The 19,416-nt window shown below is 44.1% G+C and overlaps 1 protein-coding gene across 1 annotated transcript in view; it reads right to left on the bottom strand.

The window, feature by feature from the left end:
- Positions 1 to 17,461, bottom strand: part of atp1a2a (ATPase Na+/K+ transporting subunit alpha 2a) — a 36,342-nt gene extending 18,881 nt beyond the window's left edge. Inside the window, exons 1-4 of the mRNA XM_065013716.1 lie at positions 17,351 to 17,461; positions 15,880 to 15,960; positions 9,921 to 9,980; positions 8,302 to 8,505 (exon numbers count right to left, since the gene is read on the bottom strand). Of these exons, the coding sequence (XP_064869788.1) occupies positions 8,302 to 8,505; positions 9,921 to 9,980; positions 15,880 to 15,960; positions 17,351 to 17,362 (357 nt within the window). The 5' untranslated portion in view covers positions 17,363 to 17,461. The remainder of the gene's footprint in view (positions 1 to 8,301; positions 8,506 to 9,920; positions 9,981 to 15,879; positions 15,961 to 17,350) is intronic.
- Between the last annotated feature and the right edge of the window lie 1,955 nt (positions 17,462 to 19,416).

The following is a 19,416-nucleotide window of genomic DNA, read 5'->3' as shown; positions in this document are numbered from 1 at the left end:
TTTCTTTATTTTAGAACAATAGTGATGACATCAAATCTATGACACACAAAACATATGGAATAATGAAGTAACAAAAAAAGTGTTAAACCAATCAAAATGTATTTTTTATTTTAGATTCTTCAAAGTAGCCACCCTTTGCCCTGATGACAGCTGGAGCTAGAGACATATCTGCTCTCTGGATTATGGTGAGACAACATCAACAGGAGAAAGAGCAGGAACAGGAAAAGAACAGAGCACTAGAGGACAGGATCAGAGTGCTGGAGGAGAGGGTGGCCGGGGTGTTACAGAGAACAACTATTTAGAGAGTTGGCCACACCCATAGAGAAGCCAGCAGAACAGCCCACCTCAGCCCCCAACCAAAGTCTTGACACCACAGTGGAACAGTTCACCCCAGACCCTGACCATGGCCTCGACATCACAGCAGGACAGACAAATGAAGAACCCCAATCCCAGGGGATCCCAACCCCTCTGAGCACCCGTCCGTCCGTCAGCCACCCTGATAGCCCTCCTGACAACCCCCCCACACCCACGGTGGACATACACAAGCCAGAGTGTACTCCTTAAGGACTCAAACAGGAAATGTATACAAGAAAATACACTTTTTCCCAAACACAGTGTGTCTAAACTCTGGTGTCCAAACACACAGCGTGCCCTAAACCTTCTGTCTGAGGACCAACCACGGTCACCCAGCCACATAATAATACACACAGGCACAAACGACCTGAGAGCACAGCAGGAAAGCGTGGCCACAGCACTCAAGGGAGTGATTGAAAATCTTCTCCTACCTTCCCCAATGCACAAGTGGTTATCTCCACCCTGCTACCATACAGCGGGTAAACACAAGTATTTCCCATGACTGTGCCTCAAAACCAAATGTTTTCCTGGCCCACCACTGGACTTGAACAGCCCTTACAACCAGGTCCACCTATACAAGGCAGCAGTGCCCACCTTCGCCCGGACCCTAAAGGACATCACCCTCAACCGCAGCCCCAACACCTCACACAGGAGTAACAGATCAATAGACACCCCGCCCAGACCCCCCGCCGAGAGGACCTACATCCAGACCACAGCACCACCAGCCACATCCACACCCCCACTCCAACCAATGAACACCTCCCCAAGTCAACCATGCCCACGCCCCATTTAGGCCCTCTCAGATCAGACCTATGCCCCTCCTGCCCACCCCATGCCTCACACCCCCGCAAAGTGAGCCTCAACATGGAAGTCACATATAAGCCCAGGCCATGAGCGGGCAAACAGGCCCATCCCCCACACTTACACTAGCCCAAGCCAATGGCATGTACCAGATGCTCAGCAGACTCTGCTCACACATTACTGGTCTGAGAACAAACCACACGACTAACAACATTGGACACTTTATGGAACACAAAGCCTACACTATATCATCCTGGAACATCCCAGACCTGAGGTCATCTGCCTTTGACCTAAAGAGCAGGAACCTGGACTTCAACAAATAAATCAGAAACACAGACATTGTCATGCTACAAGAAACATGGTATAGAGGAGATGGACCCACTGGTTGCCCTCTAGGTTACAGAGAGCTGGTGGTCCGATTAATCAAACTACCAGGTGTGAAACAGGGAAGGGACACAGGGGGTATGCTCATTTGGTATAAAGCAGACCTAACTCACTCTATTACATTAATCAAAACAGGAACATTTTACATTTGGTTAGAAATTCAAAAGGAAATTATCTTAACAGAGAAAAATGTCATCCTGTGTGCTACCTACAATTATTCCCCCCCACTAGAATCCCTATACTTTAATGAAGACAGCTTCTCCACCATGGAGGGGGAAATCAATCATTTCTAGGCCCAGGGACATGTACTAGTCTGTGGCGACCTAAATGCCAGGACTGGACAAGAACCTGACACCCTCAGCACACGGGGGGACAAACACCTACCTGGAGGTAAAGCATTACCACCCCCATATGCCCACCTAGGCACAACTACGACAACATAACCAACAAAAACTGGGTCACAACTCCTGCAGCTCTGTCGCATGCTGGGTATTTACATAGTTAATGGTAGGCTTCGAGGGGACTCCTATGGTAGGTACACTTATAACTCATCACTTGGCAGTACTACTGTAGACTACTTTATCATTAACCTCAACCCAGGGTCTCTCAGAGAATTCACAGTCAGCCCACTGACACCCCTATCAGATCACAGAAAAATCACAGTCTACTTGAGCAATACTCAATCATGAGGCATCAAAGCCAAAGGATCTGAATAACATTAAGAAATGCTATAGATGGAAGGAAAGTAGTGTGGAAATCTACCAAAAAACAATTAGGCAACAACACATTCAATCCCTTAAAGACAACTTCCTGGACAAAACATTTCACTGTAATAGTGAAGGTGTAAACTTGGCAGTAGAAAATCTAAACAGTATATTTGACCTCTTAACTTCCCTGTAAAATCTAAACATTTCAAACAGAAATCCGAAGAAAATGAACAACAATGACAAATGGTTTGATGAAGAATGCAAAAACCGAAGAAAGAAATTGAGAAACCTGTCCAAGCAAAAATATAGAGAACCAGTAAACCTGAGTCTACACCTTCACTATGGTGAATCACTAAAACAATACAGAAATACACTATGGAAAAAGAAGGAACAGCATGTCAGAAATCAGCTCAATGTAATTGAAGAATCCATAGACTCAAACCACTTTTGGGAAAATTGGAAAACACTAAATAAACAACAGCACGAAGAATTATCTATCCAAAATGGAGATGTGTGGGTAAACCACTCCTCCAATCTTTTTGTCCCTATAACAAAGAACAAACAGCAAAAACATATACATGATCAAATGCAAATCTTAGAATCAACTATTGTAGACCACCAGAACCCACTGAATTCTCCAATTAAATTGAATGAACTACAGGACAAAATACAAAACCTCCAACTTTAAAAGGCTTGTAAGTGTTGATGGTTTCCTCAATGAAATGACAAAATATACAGACCACAAAATCCAAACCACAAAAGTAGAGATAAATTTGACCGCAATATATACTGTGGGATATGCGTCAACATCAACCTTGGGAAATTCCTCTGTATTATCATTAACAGCAGACTGGTACATTTACTCAGGGAAAACAATGTACTGAGCAAATGTCAAACTGGCTTTATAGCAAATTACCATACGACAGACCACATATTCACCCTGCACACCCTAATTGACAAACAAACAAATCAAAACAAAGGCAAAGTCTTCTCATGCTTTGTTGATTTCAAAAAAGCTTTTGACTCAATATGGCATGAGGGTCTGCTGTACAAATTGATGGAAAGTGGTGTCGGGGAAACAACATACAACATTATAAAATCCATGTACACAAACAGCAAGTGTGCGGTTAAAATTGAAAAAAACATACACATTTCTTTCCACAGGCCCAGGGAGTGAGACAGAGATGCAGCTTAAGCTCCTCCCTCTTCAACATATATATATATATCAACGAATTGGCAAAGGCACTAGAAAAGTCTGCAGCAACTGGCCTCACCCTACTAAAATCTGAATTCAAATGTCGACTGTTTGCTAATGATCTGGTGCTTCTGTCCCCAACCATGGAGGGCCTGCAGCAGCACCTAGATCTTCTGCACAGATTCTGTCAGACCTGGACCCGGACAGTAAATCTCAGTAAGGATAAAATAATGGTGTTCCAAAAAAGGTCCCGTGGCCAGGACCACAAATATAAATTCCATCTAGACACCATTGCCCTAGAGCACACTAAAAACTATGCATGCCTCGGCCTAAACATCAGCACCACAGATAACTTCCACAAAGCTGTGAACGAGCTGAGAGACAAGGCAAAAAGGGCCTTCTATGCCAACAAAAGGAACAAAAAATTCTACATACCAATTAGGATCTGGCTAAAAATACTTGAATCAGTTATAGAACCCATTGCCCTTTATGGCTGTGAGGTCTGGGGTCCGCTCACCAACCAAGAATTCACAAAATATGACAAACACCAAATTGAAACTCTGCATGCAGAATTCTGCAAAAATATCCTCAGTGTACAACGTAAAACAACAAATAATGCATAAAGAGCATAATTAGGCCGATACCCACTAATTATCAAAATCCAGAAAAGAGACGTTAAATTCTTCAACCATCTAAAAGGAAGCAATTCCCAAACAAAGCCATCACCTACAGAGAGATGAACCTGTAGAAGAGTCCCCTAAGCAAGCTGGACCTAATGCTGTTCACAAACACAATCAGACACCACAGAGCCCCAGGACAGCAACACAATTAGACCCAACCAAATCATGAGAAAGCAAAAAGACAATTACTTGGCACATTGGAAATAATTTACTTAAAAACAGAGCAAACTGTAATGTTATTTGGCCCTAAACCGAGAATACACAGTGAATAATACCTGACCAACTTAAGGAAATATTTGACTATGTACAGATTCAGTTAGCATAGCCTTGCTATTGAGAAAGGTCACCGTAGGCAGACCTGGCTCTCAAGAGAAGACAGGCTATATGCACACTGCCCACAAAATTAGGTGGAAACTGAGCTGCACTTCCTAACCTCCTGCCAAATGTATGACCATATTAGAGAGACATATTTCCCTCAGATTACACAGACCCACAAAGAATTTGAAAACAAACCCAATTTTGATAAACTCCCATATCTATTGGGTGAAATACCAGTGTGCCATCACAGCAGCAAGATTTGTGACCTGTTGCCACAAGAATAGGTCAACCAGTGAAGAACAAATCAAATCAAATCAAATCAAATTTATTTATAGAGCCCTTCGTACATCAGCTGATATCTCAAAGTGCTGTACAGAAACCCAGCCTAAAACCCCAAACAGCAAGCAATGCAGGTGTAGAAGCACGGTGGCTAGGAAAAACTCCCTAGAAAGGCCAAAACCTAGGAAGAAACCTAGAGAGGAACCAGGCTATGTGGGGGTGGCCAGTCCTCTTCTGGCTGTGCCGGGTGGAGATTATAACAGAACATGGCCAAGATGTTCAAATGTTCATAAATGACCAGCATGGTCGAATAATAATAAGGCAGAACAGTTGAAACTGGAGCAGCAGCACAGTCAGGTGGAACAAACACCATTGTAAGTACAACATATATTTATGTTTATTTATTTTCCCTTTTGTACTTCAACTATTTGCACATCGTTACAACACTGTATTTATTATTTTTGAACTTTTGTGAGTGTAATGTTTACTGTTAATTTTTATTGTTTATTTCACTTTTGTATATATTCTACTTCACTTGCTTTGGCAATGTTAACATGTGTGTTTCCCAGGCCAATAAAGCCCTTAAATTGAATTGAAATTGAATTTAATTGAGAGGGGGGGGGGGGGGCGAGTTGGAGGGAGGGGGTAGAGAAAGAGAGATGGGAGGTAAAGAGAGAGAGAAAGGGGGAGGTAGAGAGGGGTGAGGTACAGAGAGAGAAGGGATGTAGAGACAGAGAGAGAAGGGATGTAGAGATAGAGAGAGAAGGGATGTAGAGACAGAGAGAGAAGGGATGTAGAGACAGAGAGGGGGAAGTAGAGAGACAGAGAGAGAAGGGATGTAGAGACAAAGAGAGAAGGGATGTAGAGACAGAGAGAGAAGGGATGTAAGAGACAGAGAGAGAAGGGATGTAGAGACAGAGAGAGAAGGGATGTAGAGACAGAGAGAGAAGGGATGTAGAGACAGAGAGAGAAGGGATGTAGAGACAGAGAGAGAAGGGATGTAGAGACAGAGCGAGAAGGGATGTAGAGACAGAGAGGGGGAAGTAGAGAGACAGAGAACAGAAGCAGACAAAGGATTATATGTTATATTTGTTATATTTGACATGTGAAACGGCCACACAGAGGGACAGAGTTAATTACAGACACCTGTAATAATTTGTAATAATCTGAAGTACCCCAAAATACCACTAGATGTCATCTGATAAAATAACAAATAAAAACGTGAAAGTTACCAAAATTCTGGTAGTTTACTGGTAAACGTCAAAAGATTCTAGTAATATAGTTTACAACCCTAATTCAAAGCGATTTACAGTCATGTGTGCAACATTTTTTTTTAATGTATAGGTTACTGTCTTTGCACTACACAGTATATGACATAATAACAACATATTAGTCTGTGAAGTGAAGTTGATGTTGATGATGTTCGTCGTAATGATGAGACCAATAATGATACCAATGATGAGACCAATAATGATACCAATGATGAGACCAATGATGAGACCAAGGTGAGACCAATGAAGAGACCAAGGTGAGACCAATGATGAAACCAAGGTGAGACCAATGATGAGACCAATGATGAAACCAAGGTGAGACCAATGATGAGACCAAGGTGAGACCAATGATGAGACCAATGATGAGACCAAGGTGAGACCAATGATGAGACCAATGATGAGACCAATGATGAGACCAAGGTGAGACCAATGATTAAACCAAGGTGAGACCAATGATGAGACCAATGATGAAACCAAGGTGAGACCAATGATGAGACCAAGGTGAGACCAATGATGAGACCAATGTGAGACCAATGATGAGACCAATGATGAAACCAAGGTGAGACCAATGATGAGACCAAGGTGAGACCAATGATGAGACCAATGATGAGACCAAGGTGAGACCAATGATGAAACCAAGGTGAGACCAATGATGAGACCAAGGTGAGACCAATGATGAAACCAATGATGAGACCAAGGTGAGACCAATGATGAGACCAAGGTGAGACCAATGATGAGACCAAGGTGAGACCAATGAGACCAATGATGAGACCAAGGTGAGACCAATGATGAGACCAATGATGAGACCAAGGTGAGAACAATGATGAAACCAAGGTGAGACCAATGATGAGACCAAGGTGAGACCAATGATGAGACCAATGATGAGACCAAGGTGAGACCAATGATGAGACCAATGATGAGACCAAGGTGAGAACAATGATGAAACCAAGGTGAGACCAATGATGAGACCAAGGTGAGACCAATGATGAGACCAATGATGAGACCAAGGTGAGACCAATGATGAGACCAATGATGAAACCAAGGTGAGACAAATGATGAGACCAAGGTGAGACCAATGATGAGACCAAGGCGCAGCGTGAATAGAGTTCCACATATTTGAATAAACTGAAACTCACCAAAACAAAACAAAAACGCACAAACGAAACGTGACGCTACTGGTGTACACTCAGGCAACTCAATGTAGATAAGATCCCACAAACACAAATGAGGAAATGGCTACCTAAATATGATCCCCAATCAGAGACAACGATAAACAGCTGTCTCTGATTGGGAACCATATCAGGCCAACAGAGACATACAAAAAACCTAGATGACCCATGCTAGTCACTATCACACCCCAACCAACAAAGAGAATAAACATCTTTCTATGGTCAGGGCGTGACATGATGACGATTGTTTGTAGTATGTAGCATGTAATACGTTTGCAGTCAGGTGTGCACGGATTACAATAGACAGTGTTCGCTAATAACTGTACTGTGACTATATAGCCCGAGGGACAGTCTGTGACTATATAGCCTGAGTGCCCGTCTGTGACTATATAGCCTGAGTGCCTGTCTGTGACTATATAGCCTGAGTGCCCGTCTGTGACTATATAGCCTGAGTGCCTGTCTGTGACTATATAGCCTGAGTGCCAGTCTGTGACTATATAGCCTGAGTGCCAGTCTGTGACTGTATAGCCTGAGTGCCCGTCTGTGACTATATAGCCTGAGTGCCAGTCTGTTTGTGCAATATCATACCATCTCCTTGTCACTCAGTCCCATTACAAAAGGCCAGAGCACACACAGATCTGGGATTCAGGCTAGTAACTGAGAAACATGAACATATAACGTACCATAGTCTGGCTGATAGACCATGCTAGATGCAAAGAATGGTTGTAGTGTATAGACTGCTGTACTGTAGGGAATCTGGAGTGATTGATAGCCACCAAATGGGATCAAAGGACCATGGCTGTGCAAAGAAGGGTTGTAGTGTATAGACTGCTGTACTGTAGGGAATCTGGAGTGATTGATAGCCACCAAATGGGATCAAAGGACCATGGCTGTGCAAAGAATGGTTGTAGTGTATAGACTGCTGTACTGTAGGGAATCTGGAGTGATTGATAGCCACCAAATGGGATCAAGGACCATGGCTGTGCAAAGAAGGGTTGTAGTGTATAGACTGCTGTACTGTAGGGAATCTGGAGTGATTGATAGCCACCAAATGGGATCAAAGGACCATGGCTGTGCAAAGGACTGGAGTGTTGTGGTGTAGTGAACAGATGTTATGTTGTCGAGCCTTGTGGTGGTTCTTACATTGTCATTGGCTGGCTCGTCCTCTGTGGCCACCTGGATACTGTAGGCCAGGAAGCAGAGGATGGCACCGATCCAGAGGAGCAAGGAGAAACCCCCGAACAGCTGACGGCAGAACTTCACCCACTCTGGGGTGGTGGGAGGAGGAGTCAACACGTTAGGCCCCTCCCTGGCCAGCACCTCCAGAGCCTTGGCATAGGTCAGACCCTGGAACACAAGTACCGTCCGTCAATAGACACACCATCACTATGGAGACGGTACAATTCAGTTCACAGCAACAGAATCACTATGGAGACGATACAATACACAGCAACAGAATCACTACGGAGACGGTACAGTTCACAGCAACAGAATCACTACGGAGACGGAGACGGTACAATTCACAACAGCAGAATCACTACGGAGACGGTACAGTTCACAGCAACAGAATCACTACGGAGACGGTACAGTTCACAGCAACAGAATCACTACGGAGACGGTACAGTTCACAGCAACAGAATCACTACGGAGACGGAGACGGTACAATTCACAACAGCAGAATCACTACGGAGACGGTACAGTTCACAGCAACAGAATCACTACGGAGACGGTACAGTTCACAGCAGCAGAATCACTACGGCGACGGTACAATTCACAACAGCAGAATCACTACGGAGACGGTACAGTTCACAGCAGCAGAATCACTACGGAGACGGTACAGTTCACAGCAACAGAATCACTACGGCGACGGTACAATTCACAACAGCAGAATCACTACAGAGACGGTACAGTTCACAGCAACAGAATCACTACGGAGACGGTACAGTTCACAGCAACAGAATCACTACGGCGACGGTACAGTTCACAGCAACAGAATCACTACGGAGACGGTACAGTTCACAGCAACAGAATCACTACGGCAACGGTACAGTTCACAGCAACAGAATCACTACGGAGACGGTACAGTTCACAGCAACAGAATCACTACGGAGACGGTACAGTTCACAGCAGCAGAATCAGCTTTTTAATTTGTAGTTGCCCTTTGTGATAGAAGCACCACATTTCACATCACAACTATGACATGTATAAAGAAGTATTTTTGACTATAGTGCCATCATTGATTTTGTCTCTGGCGTCCATTTCCAATATGGCCTCTGAACAACATTGTGGTTCTGTGTGAGATAAGGTCAGTAGGATTAAAGATGTGATATACAGTCCTCTGTTACTTCACTGATATTCACTATAATACCACTGAACACAACTAATAAAGATCCCTTGGCTGCGTTCACATGTGGGACAGGGATGAGAACCCTGTGGACTCAATTTGGACCACCATGGACCAAAGTAACAGTTGTGTGTGTGTGTAGCGAGGACAGAGGCAATAGCTATGTGGAGATTAGATCAGGCCTGGGAGACTAGTGTTATTAAATAGCAGAGCAGAAGGAAGAGAAAGCAGCTCTCTGTGTGTGTGTGTGTGTGTGTGTGTGTGTGTGTGTGTGTGTGTGTGTGTGTGTGTGTGTGTGTGTGTGTGTGTGTGTGTGTGCGTGCGTGCATGTGCGTGCGTATGTGTGTGTGTGTGTGCGTGTATGTGTGTGTGTGTGTGCGTGCGTGCGTGCGTGCGTGTGTACGTGTATGCTTGTTACCCGGGCCAGGTCGACTCCGTAGCGTCTTCCCAGATCGTCCAATGATATCTTGTGATCATCCTGTGAAAGAACAGCAGAATAATCTGACTTCCTCAAATGTACTGTCACAGCCAGGTCACTATTCAAAGTTAAACTTAGCAATCACGTTTTGACACACGTGACAGCGAGATGGCACCCCTATTCCCTGTTTGGTGCTAGTCTGGTCCCTTATCAGTTAGGTGCTAGTCTGGTTCCTTATCTGTTAGGTGCTAGTCTGGTCCCTTATCAGTTAGGTGCTAGTCTGGTCCCTTATCTGTTAGGTGCTAGTCTGGTCCCTTATCAGTTAGGTGCTAGTCTGGTCCCTTATCTGTTAGGTGCTAGTCTGGTCCCTTATCTGTTAGGTGCTAGTCTGGTCCCTTATCTGATTGGTGCTGTTCTGGTTCCTTATCTGTTAGGTGCTAGTCTGGTCCCTTATCTGTTAGGTGCTGTTCTGGTTCCTTATCTGTTAGGTGCTAGTCTGGTCCCTTATCTGATTGGTGCTGTTCTGGTTCCTTGTTAGGTGCTAGTCTGGTCCCTTATCTGTTAGGTGCTAGTCTGCTCCCTTATCAGTTAGGTGCTAGTCTGGTCCCTTATCTGTTAGGTGCTAGTCTGGTCCCTTATCTGTTAGGTACTAGTCTGGTCCCTTATCTGTTAGGTGCTAGTCTGGTCCCTTATCTGTTAGGTGCTAGTCTGGTCCCTTATCTGTTAGGTGCTAGTCTGGTCCCTTATCTGATTGGTGCTAGTCTGGTCCCTTATCAGTTTGGTGCTGGTCTGGACCCTTATCAGTTAGGTGCTGGTCTGGTCCCTTATCAGTTAGGTGCTGGTCTGGTCCCTTATCAGTTTGGTGCTGGTCTGGTCCCTTATCAGTTTGGCGCTGGTCTGGTCCCTTATCTGTTAGGTGCTAGTCTGGTCCATTATCAGTTTGGTGCTGGTCTGGTCCCTTATCTGTTAGGTGCTAGTCTGGTCCCTTATCAGTTAGGTGCTGGTCTGGTCCCTTATCAGTTTGGTGCTAGTCTGGTCCCTTATCAGTTAGGTGCTAGTCTGGTCCCTTATCTGTTAGGTGCTAGTCTGGTCCCTTATCTGTTAGGTGCTAGTCTGGTCCCTTATCTGTTAGGTGCTAGTCTGGTCCCTTATCTGATTGGTGCTAGTCTGGTCCCTTATCAGTTTGGTGCTGGTCTGGACCCTTATCAGTTAGGTGCTGGTCTGGTCCCTTATCAGTTTGGTGCTGGTCTGGTCCCTTATCAGTTTGGCGCTGGTCTGGTCCCTTATCTGTTAGGTGCTAGTCTGGTCCATTATCAGTTTGGTGCTGGTCTGGTCCCTTATCTGTTAGGTGCTAGTCTGGTCCCTTATCAGTTAGGTGCTGGTCTGGTCCCTTATCAGTTTGGTGCTAGTCTGGTCCCTTATCAGTTAGGTGCTAGTCTGGTCCCTTATCTGTTAGGTGCTAGTCTGGTCCCTTATCTGTTAGGTGCTAGTCTGGTCCCTTATCTGTTAGGTGCTAGTCTGGTCCCTTATCTGATTGGTGCTAGTCTGGTCCCTTATCAGTTTGGTGCTGGTCTGGACCCTTATCAGTTAGGTGCTGGTCTGGTCCCTTATCAGTTAGGTGCTGGTCTGGTCCCTTATCAGTTTGGTGCTGGTCTGGTCCCTTATCAGTTTGGCGCTGGTCTGGTCCCTTATCTGTTAGGTGCTAGTCTGGTCCATTATCAGTTTGGTGCTGGTCTGGTCCCTTATCTGTTAGGTGCTAGTCTGGTCCCTTATCAGTTAGGTGCTGGTCTGGTCCCTTATCAGTTTGGTGCTAGTCTGGTCCCTTATCAGTTAGGTGCTAGTCTGGTCCCTTATCAGTTTGGTGCTGGTCTGGTCCATTATCTGTTAGGTGCTAGTCTGGTCCCTTATCAGTTTGGTGCTGGTCTGGTCCCTTATCTGTTTGGTGCTAGTCTGGTCCCTTATCTGTTAGGTGCTAGTCTGGTCCCTTATCTGTTTGTGCTAGTCTGGTCCCTTATCAGTTAGGTGCTAGTCTGGTCCCTTATCTGTTTGTGCTAGTCTGGTCCCTTATCAGTTAGGTTCTAGTCTGGTCCCTTATCAGTTAGGTGCTAGTCTGGTCCCTTATCTGTTTGTGCTAGTCTGGTCCCTTATCAGTTAGGTTCTAGTCTGGTCCCTTATCAGTTAGGTGCTAGTCTGGTCCCTTATCAGTTAGGTGCTAGTCTGGTCCCTTATCTGTTTGTGCTAGTCTGGTCCCTTATCAGTTAGGTTCTAGTCTGGTCCCTTATCAGTTAGGTGCTAGTCTGGTCCCTTATCAGTTAGGTGCTAGTCTGGTCCCTTATCAGTTAGGTTCTAGTCTGGTCCCTTATCAGTTAGGTGCTAGTCTGGTCCCTTATCAGTTAGGTGCTAGTCTGGTCCCTTATCAGTTAGGTTCTAGTCTGGTCCCTTATCAGTTAGGTGCTAGTCTGGTCCCTTATCTGTTAGGTGCTAGTCTGGTCCCTTATCTGTTAGGTGCTAGTCTGGTCCCTTATCTGTTAGGTGCTAGTCTGGTCCCTTATCTGATTGGTGCTAGTCTGGTCCCTTATCAGTTTGGTGCTGGTCTGGACCCTTATCAGTTAGGTGCTGGTCTGGTCCCTTATCAGTTAGGTGCTGGTCTGGTCCCTTATCAGTTTGGTGCTGGTCTGGTCCCTTATCAGTTTGGCGCTGGTCTGGTCCCTTATCTGTTAGGTGCTAGTCTGGTCCATTATCAGTTTGGTGCTGGTCTGGTCCCTTATCTGTTAGGTGCTAGTCTGGTCCCTTATCAGTTAGGTGCTGGTCTGGTCCCTTATCAGTTTGGTGCTAGTCTGGTCCCTTATCAGTTAGGTGCTAGTCTGGTCCCTTATCAGTTTGGTGCTGGTCTGGTCCATTATCTGTTAGGTGCTAGTCTGGTCCCTTATCAGTTTGGTGCTGGTCTGGTCCCTTATCTGTTTGGTGCTAGTCTGGTCCCTTATCTGTTAGGTGCTAGTCTGGTCCCTTATCTGTTTGTGCTAGTCTGGTCCCTTATCAGTTAGGTGCTAGTCTGGTCCCTTATCTGTTTGTGCTAGTCTGGTCCCTTATCAGTTAGGTTCTAGTCTGGTCCCTTATCAGTTAGGTGCTAGTCTGGTCCCTTATCTGTTTGTGCTAGTCTGGTCCCTTATCAGTTAGGTTCTAGTCTGGTCCCTTATCAGTTAGGTGCTAGTCTGGTCCCTTATCAGTTAGGTGCTAGTCTGGTCCCTTATCTGTTTGTGCTAGTCTGGTCCCTTATCAGTTAGGTTCTAGTCTGGTCCCTTATCAGTTAGGTGCTAGTCTGGTCCCTTATCAGTTAGGTGCTAGTCTGGTCCCTTATCAGTTAGGTTCTAGTCTGGTCCCTTATCAGTTAGGTGCTAGTCTGGTCCCTTATCAGTTAGGTTCTAGTCTGGTCCCTTATCAGTTAGGTGCTAGTCTGGTCCCTTATCTATTTGTGCTATCATTCCAAATATGTTTGACATGACAAGGAGTGGCTTGATGGCACTAGCAGGCAGGTACCCAGACTAATTTGGTGCACTACTGCTCTGGTCAACAGTAGTGCAGTACATAGATTGTCTTCAGAAAGTATTCATACCCCTTGACTTATTCCACATTTTGTTGTGTTACAGCCTGAAGTCCTGCCATCCAGGACCTCTACACCAGGCGGTGTCAGAGGAAGGCCCTAAAAATTGTCAAAGACTAGAACCACACTAGTCATAGACTGTTCTCTCTGCTACTGCACAGCAAGCTGTACCGGAGCGCCAAGTCTAGGTCCAAGTGGCTTCTAAACAGCTTCTACCCCCAAGCCATAAGACTCCTGAACGTCTAGTCAAATGGCTACTCAGACTGCTGCTCTTTAATTATTTGTTCCTTTTATTTCTTATTCTTTTAGGTATTTTTCTTAAAACGCCATTGTTGGTTACGTGCTTGTAAGTAATCATTTCACTGTAAGGTCTACAATTTCAGCAATTGTGACAAAATTGATAAAATAGATTTTTTGTTCACCCATCTACATACACACAATGCCCCATAATGACAAAGTGAAAACATAAGTATTCACACCCCTGAGTCAATACATGTTAGAATCACCTTTGGCAGCGATTACATAGATCTTGTCATAGATTTTCAAGCCGATTTAAGTCAAAACTGTAACTAGGCCACTCAGGAACATTCAATGTCGTCTTGGTAAGCAACTACAGTATATATTTGGCCATGTGTTTTAGGTTATTGTCCTGCTGAAAGATGAATTTGTCTCCCAGTGTCTGGTGGAAAGCAGACTGAACCAGGTTTTCTTCTAGGATTTAGTCTATGCTTAGCTATATTCTGTTTATTTTTATTTCGAAAAATGGGGCGACGCAAAATTGGCCTAGCGTCGTCCGGGTTAGGGAGGGTTTGGCCGTTAGGGATATCCTGTCTCATCGCGCACCAGCGACTCCAGGTCGCCAGGTGCACAGTGTTCCCTCCGACACATTGGTGCGGCTGGCTTCCGGGTTGGATGCACGCTGTGTTAAGAAGTAGTGCGGCTTGGTTGGGTTGTGTTTCGGAGGACACATGGCTTTCAACCTTCGTCTCTCCCGAGCCCGTACGGGAGTTGTAGCGATGAGACAAGATAGTAACTACTAACAATTGGATACCATGAAATTGGGGAGAAAGGGGGGTAAAATTCAACAACAACAAAAAAACTCCCTAGTCCTTGCCGCTGACAAGCATACCCATAACATGGTGCAGCCAACACCATGCTTGACAACATAAAGAGTGGTACTCAGTGATGTGTTGTGTTTTCCCCAAACATAATGCTTTGTATTCAGTTCATAAAGTTATTTCCAGTTTTACTTTAGTGCCGTATTGCAAACAGGATGCAAGTTTTGGAATATTTTTTATTCTGTACAGGCTTCTTTCTTTTCACTCTGTCATTTAGGTTAGTATTGAGGAGTAACTAGAATGTTGTTGATCCATCCTCAGTTTTCTCCTATCTCAGCCAATAAACTCTGTAACTGTTTTAAAGTCACCATTGGCCTCATGGTGAAATCTCTGAGGGGTTTCCTTCCTCTCTGGCAACTGAGTTAGGAAGGATGCCTGTATTGTTGTAGTGACTGGGTATATTGATACACCATCCTATGTGTAATTAATAACTTCACCAAGCTCAGAGGGATATTCAATGTCTGCTTCTTTATCTTTTTACTAATCTACCAATAGGTGCCCTTCTTTATGAGGTGTTGGAAAACCTCCCTGGTCATTGTGGTTGAATTTGTGTTTGAAATTCACTGCTTGACTGAGGGACCTTACAGATAACTGTTATGTGTGAGGTACAGATATTATGTAGTCATTTAATAATCATGTTAAACACTATTATTGCAAACAGAGTGAGTCCAAGCAACTTATATTACTTTTTAAGCAAATGTGTACTCCTGAATGTATTTAGGCTTGCCATAACAAAGGGGTTGAATACTTATTTACTCAAGACATTTCAGCTTTTCCATTTTTAATTCAATTGTACAAATTTCTGAAAATATAATTCCACTTTGGCATTATGGGGTATTGTGTGTAGGCCAGTGACAAAACAAAATCTCAATGGAATCCATTTTGAATGCAGGCTGTAACACAACAAAATGTGGAATAAGTCAAGGGGTGGGAATACTTTCTCCAAAAGGCTCTGGGTGCCATTACTTTCTGAAGGCCCTGTAGGTAACAGGGTGCCATTACATTCTGAAGGCCCTGTAGGTAACAGGGTGCCATTACTTTCTGAAGGCCCTGTAGGTAACAGGGTGCCATTACATTCTGAAGGCCCTGTAGGTAACAGGGTGCCATTACTTTCTGAAGGCCCTGTAGGTAACAGGGTGCCATTACTTTCTGAAGGCCCTGTAGGTAACAGGGTGCCATTACTTTCTGAAGGCCCTGTAGGTAACAGGGTGCCATTTGAGACTCAGACTGTTACTCTCACCATGGACACCTCCTTCTTGAGCTCATCCAGTTCCTGCTCCTTCTTCTTCTTCTTCTTTCCGTCTCCATATTCAGCACCACTCTGAGGAATGATTATCACATTAAACTCAAGCACTTAACTCAAACCTCCCACATGCTGACCGTCTGTGTGTGTGTGAGTGTGAGTGTGAGTGTGAGTGTGTGTGTGTGTGTGTGTGTGTGTGTGTGTGTGTGTGTGTGTGTGTGTGTGTGTGTGTGTGTGTGTGTGTGTGTGTGTGAGAGTGTGTGTGAGTTTGTGTGTGTGTGTGTGTGTGTGTTGCTCAGATTGTAACAGTCACTGATGAAGAATGCAGCATCGTGGATATCATCTGCTGATGTCACTCTTTCGTTTCCCAGCAGCACGTGTGAATGAGTGAAAGAGCGACAGAGAGGATGAACATGTGTGAGAGAGACACACATTGAAAAAGCAAATCAAAAAGGCTTTTAGAGAGTAGCGAGCTGTTGGAGTGCAGGAAATGTCTCCCACAGCAATTTCCCCAATTTGCTCTTCTCTATGATACTGTATAACAGACACCTGCTAACAACAAATGTCAGCTAGAATTGAAGAAGTTATACAATTGAAAATCTGTAATACGTGTCAATAGAAATATTTATAATATAATGATGATTCCAGTTATCTATAATCCTACTATCCAGTGTGCTTACAATGTGCCTCAACACTGTGGCATAACCAGCATCATTGCAGACGCTATTAGAAAAAACTGCCTTAGGTTTTCCATCATGCCTCTTACTTCATATATGTGAAATGACTAGCTAACTTCCCCAGGTTTTTGAGTTTGGAAGATTTCTGGCATCAGCAGGAAATACGGAATCCTCTACTGGCATTTTACAACCCTAGACATGACTGGCTGGTGTTAGACAATAGGTTGACCCAACCTTAACACAACTATATAGTCATGTGATGGACTGCATGTGTGTGTTTGTGTGTGCATATATATACTGCATGTGTGTGTTTGTGTGTGTGTGCATTTATATATATGTGTGTGTGTGTGTGTGTGTGTGTGTGTTTGTGCATTTATATATGTGTGTGTGTGTGTGCATATATATATATATGTGTGTGTGTGTGTGTGTGTGTGTGTGTGTGTGTGTGTGTGTGTGTGTGTGTGTGTGTGTGTGTGTGTGTGTGTGTGTGTGTGTGTGTGTGTGTGTGTGTGTGTGTGTGTGTGTGTGTGCATATATATATATGTGTGTGTGTGTGTGTGTGTGTGTGCATATATATACTGCATGTGTACATAAAGCAGAGTTGGGGTCAATTCCTTTTCATTTCAGGAAATTCAGGAACTTAAACTGAAATTCAAATATTCATCAATGTTTTGGAATGCTTTCAATTACCTTTGTAAATGTAAATAGAATTGAGTCCAGCTCTGGTTTAAAGGATAGCAGAATACCCCTCTGTATATGCATGAATAAGTAAGTTAATTAAGAGAACTTACCCCTTTCCCCATGCTTGCAGCGTTTCAACTCTAGGTTGAAATGTGAAGGACAGACATTTCGTCCTGACAGACAGACAGTCCTGATCTTTAACACATGGAAAAGACACGGGTGGCTTTTTTTGGGACTGGGACTGACACCCACTCCTTCCCCCCTACCCTTGCCCCCTGTCAGGGTAACCTGAACCTTCCCAGCACCCCTCCCCCGGTCCCTGGGTACACAGAGGGGGCTATGTGCTGGAACCTGCACCTGTTGTTTCCCTGCCCTGCCCCCTGTGTGAGGAACCACCCTCAATAGAGCACTGTTAGGCTAGCCCCTCTCTCACCACTACAAACACTAACAACAGCAATACAAACAACAACAAACAAACCAAAATACTATATCAACCTCATGTGTACCATTAAATAACAACCCTGTTTTAAACTGGGCACGGACCAGGGCTAAGGACCACTGTATACAATCTTACCCACATTTGCCAAAGAACCAAAGTCACAACCAAACCCAAGTGATTCATCTCGGTAAATCCAACACCACGCGGAGAGTTACAGAGAAACAGTACTACACGGTATATTTATAATGTAATCTACTATGACTTCCATAGCAATTATATCGTGCTACTTGCCACCAAAAAAGTGGATTGCAAAAAGATTAGAAAAGTACTTATACTAGGCCTTCTCCCATTATTCAAAACCATTGCCAAATAAGATAGGAAGTAGATCAGCAGTTTGTCTCTTGTGATGTCAGTCACTGACAGTAACTCAATTAGCCCTTGTCAGCTACCATTTTTTAGATTGGTAAATTAGTCTGTAGTAATCATGGCCGAATTACTGACCGGCCATTTATTTTGTTAATCCCTCTCACTCAGATATCATATAAAAAAAACTGCTAATATTTCTCTCCATCCTATGGCAAGATGTGTAGCGCTGCAGAAAATTAGCCTAGCAGTTAGAGTGTTAGACCAGTAACCGAAAGGTCACTGGTTCGAATACCCGAGCCGACAAGGTAAAAAACCTGTTGGTGCTCTTGAGCAAGACACTTAACCCTAATTTGCTTCAGGGCCTCCGTACTACTATGGCTGACCCTGTAAAACAACAGATTTTACTGCACCTATCCGGTCCACGTGACAAAAACAAAACATTTTACGCCCTTGGATAGCCTAACAAGCATTCAGAACTACACTAACCACCTTGCATAGCCTATCAAGCATTCAGAACAGAAGCTCAATGTAAGGATCTTGAAAGAGAAAGCTGAGGCCCTATCTTTACTGATACATACAGTGGGGCAAAAAAGTATTTAGTCAGCCACCAATTGTGCACGTTCTCCCACTTAAAAAGATGAAAGAGGCCTGTAATTTTCATCATAGGTACACTTCAACCATGACAGACAAAATGAAAAGAAAAAAAATCCAGAAAATCACATTGTAGGATTTTTAATGAATTTATTTGCAAATTATGGTGGAAAATAAGTATTTGGTCAATAACAAAAGTTTATCTCAATACTTTGTTTTATACCCTTTGTTGGCAATGACAGAGGTCAAACGTTTTCTGTAAGTCTTCACATGGTTTTCACACACTGTTGCTGGTATTTTGGCCCATTCCTCCATGCAGATCTCCTCTAGAGCAGTGATGTTTGGGCCTGTTGCTGGGCAACACAGACTTTCAACTCCCTCCAAAGATTTTCTATGGGGTTGAGATCTGGAGACTGCCTAGGCCACTCCAGGACCTAGAAATGCTTCTTACGAAGCCACACTGATCATTTTGACCCCACGGGGTGAGATCTTGCGTGGAGCCCCAGATCGAGGGAGATTATCAGTGGTCTTGTATGTCTTCCATTTCCTAATAATTGCTCCCACAGTTGATTTCTTCAAACCAAGCTGCTTATCTATTGCAGATTCAGTCTTCCAAGCCTGATGCAGGTCTACAATTTTGTTTCTGGTGTCCTTTGACACCTCTTTGGTCTTGGCCATAGTGGAGTTTGGAGTGTGACTGTTTGAGGTTGTGGACAGGTGTCTTTTATACTGATAACAAGTTCAAACAGGTGCTATTAATACAGGTAACGAGTGGAGGAC

This window comes from Oncorhynchus nerka, linkage group LG9b (assembly GCF_034236695.1).
Source record: "Oncorhynchus nerka isolate Pitt River linkage group LG9b, Oner_Uvic_2.0, whole genome shotgun sequence".
NCBI lineage: Eukaryota > Metazoa > Chordata > Actinopteri > Salmoniformes > Salmonidae > Oncorhynchus > Oncorhynchus nerka.
This window is presented reverse-complemented; position numbering and strand designations above follow the sequence as displayed.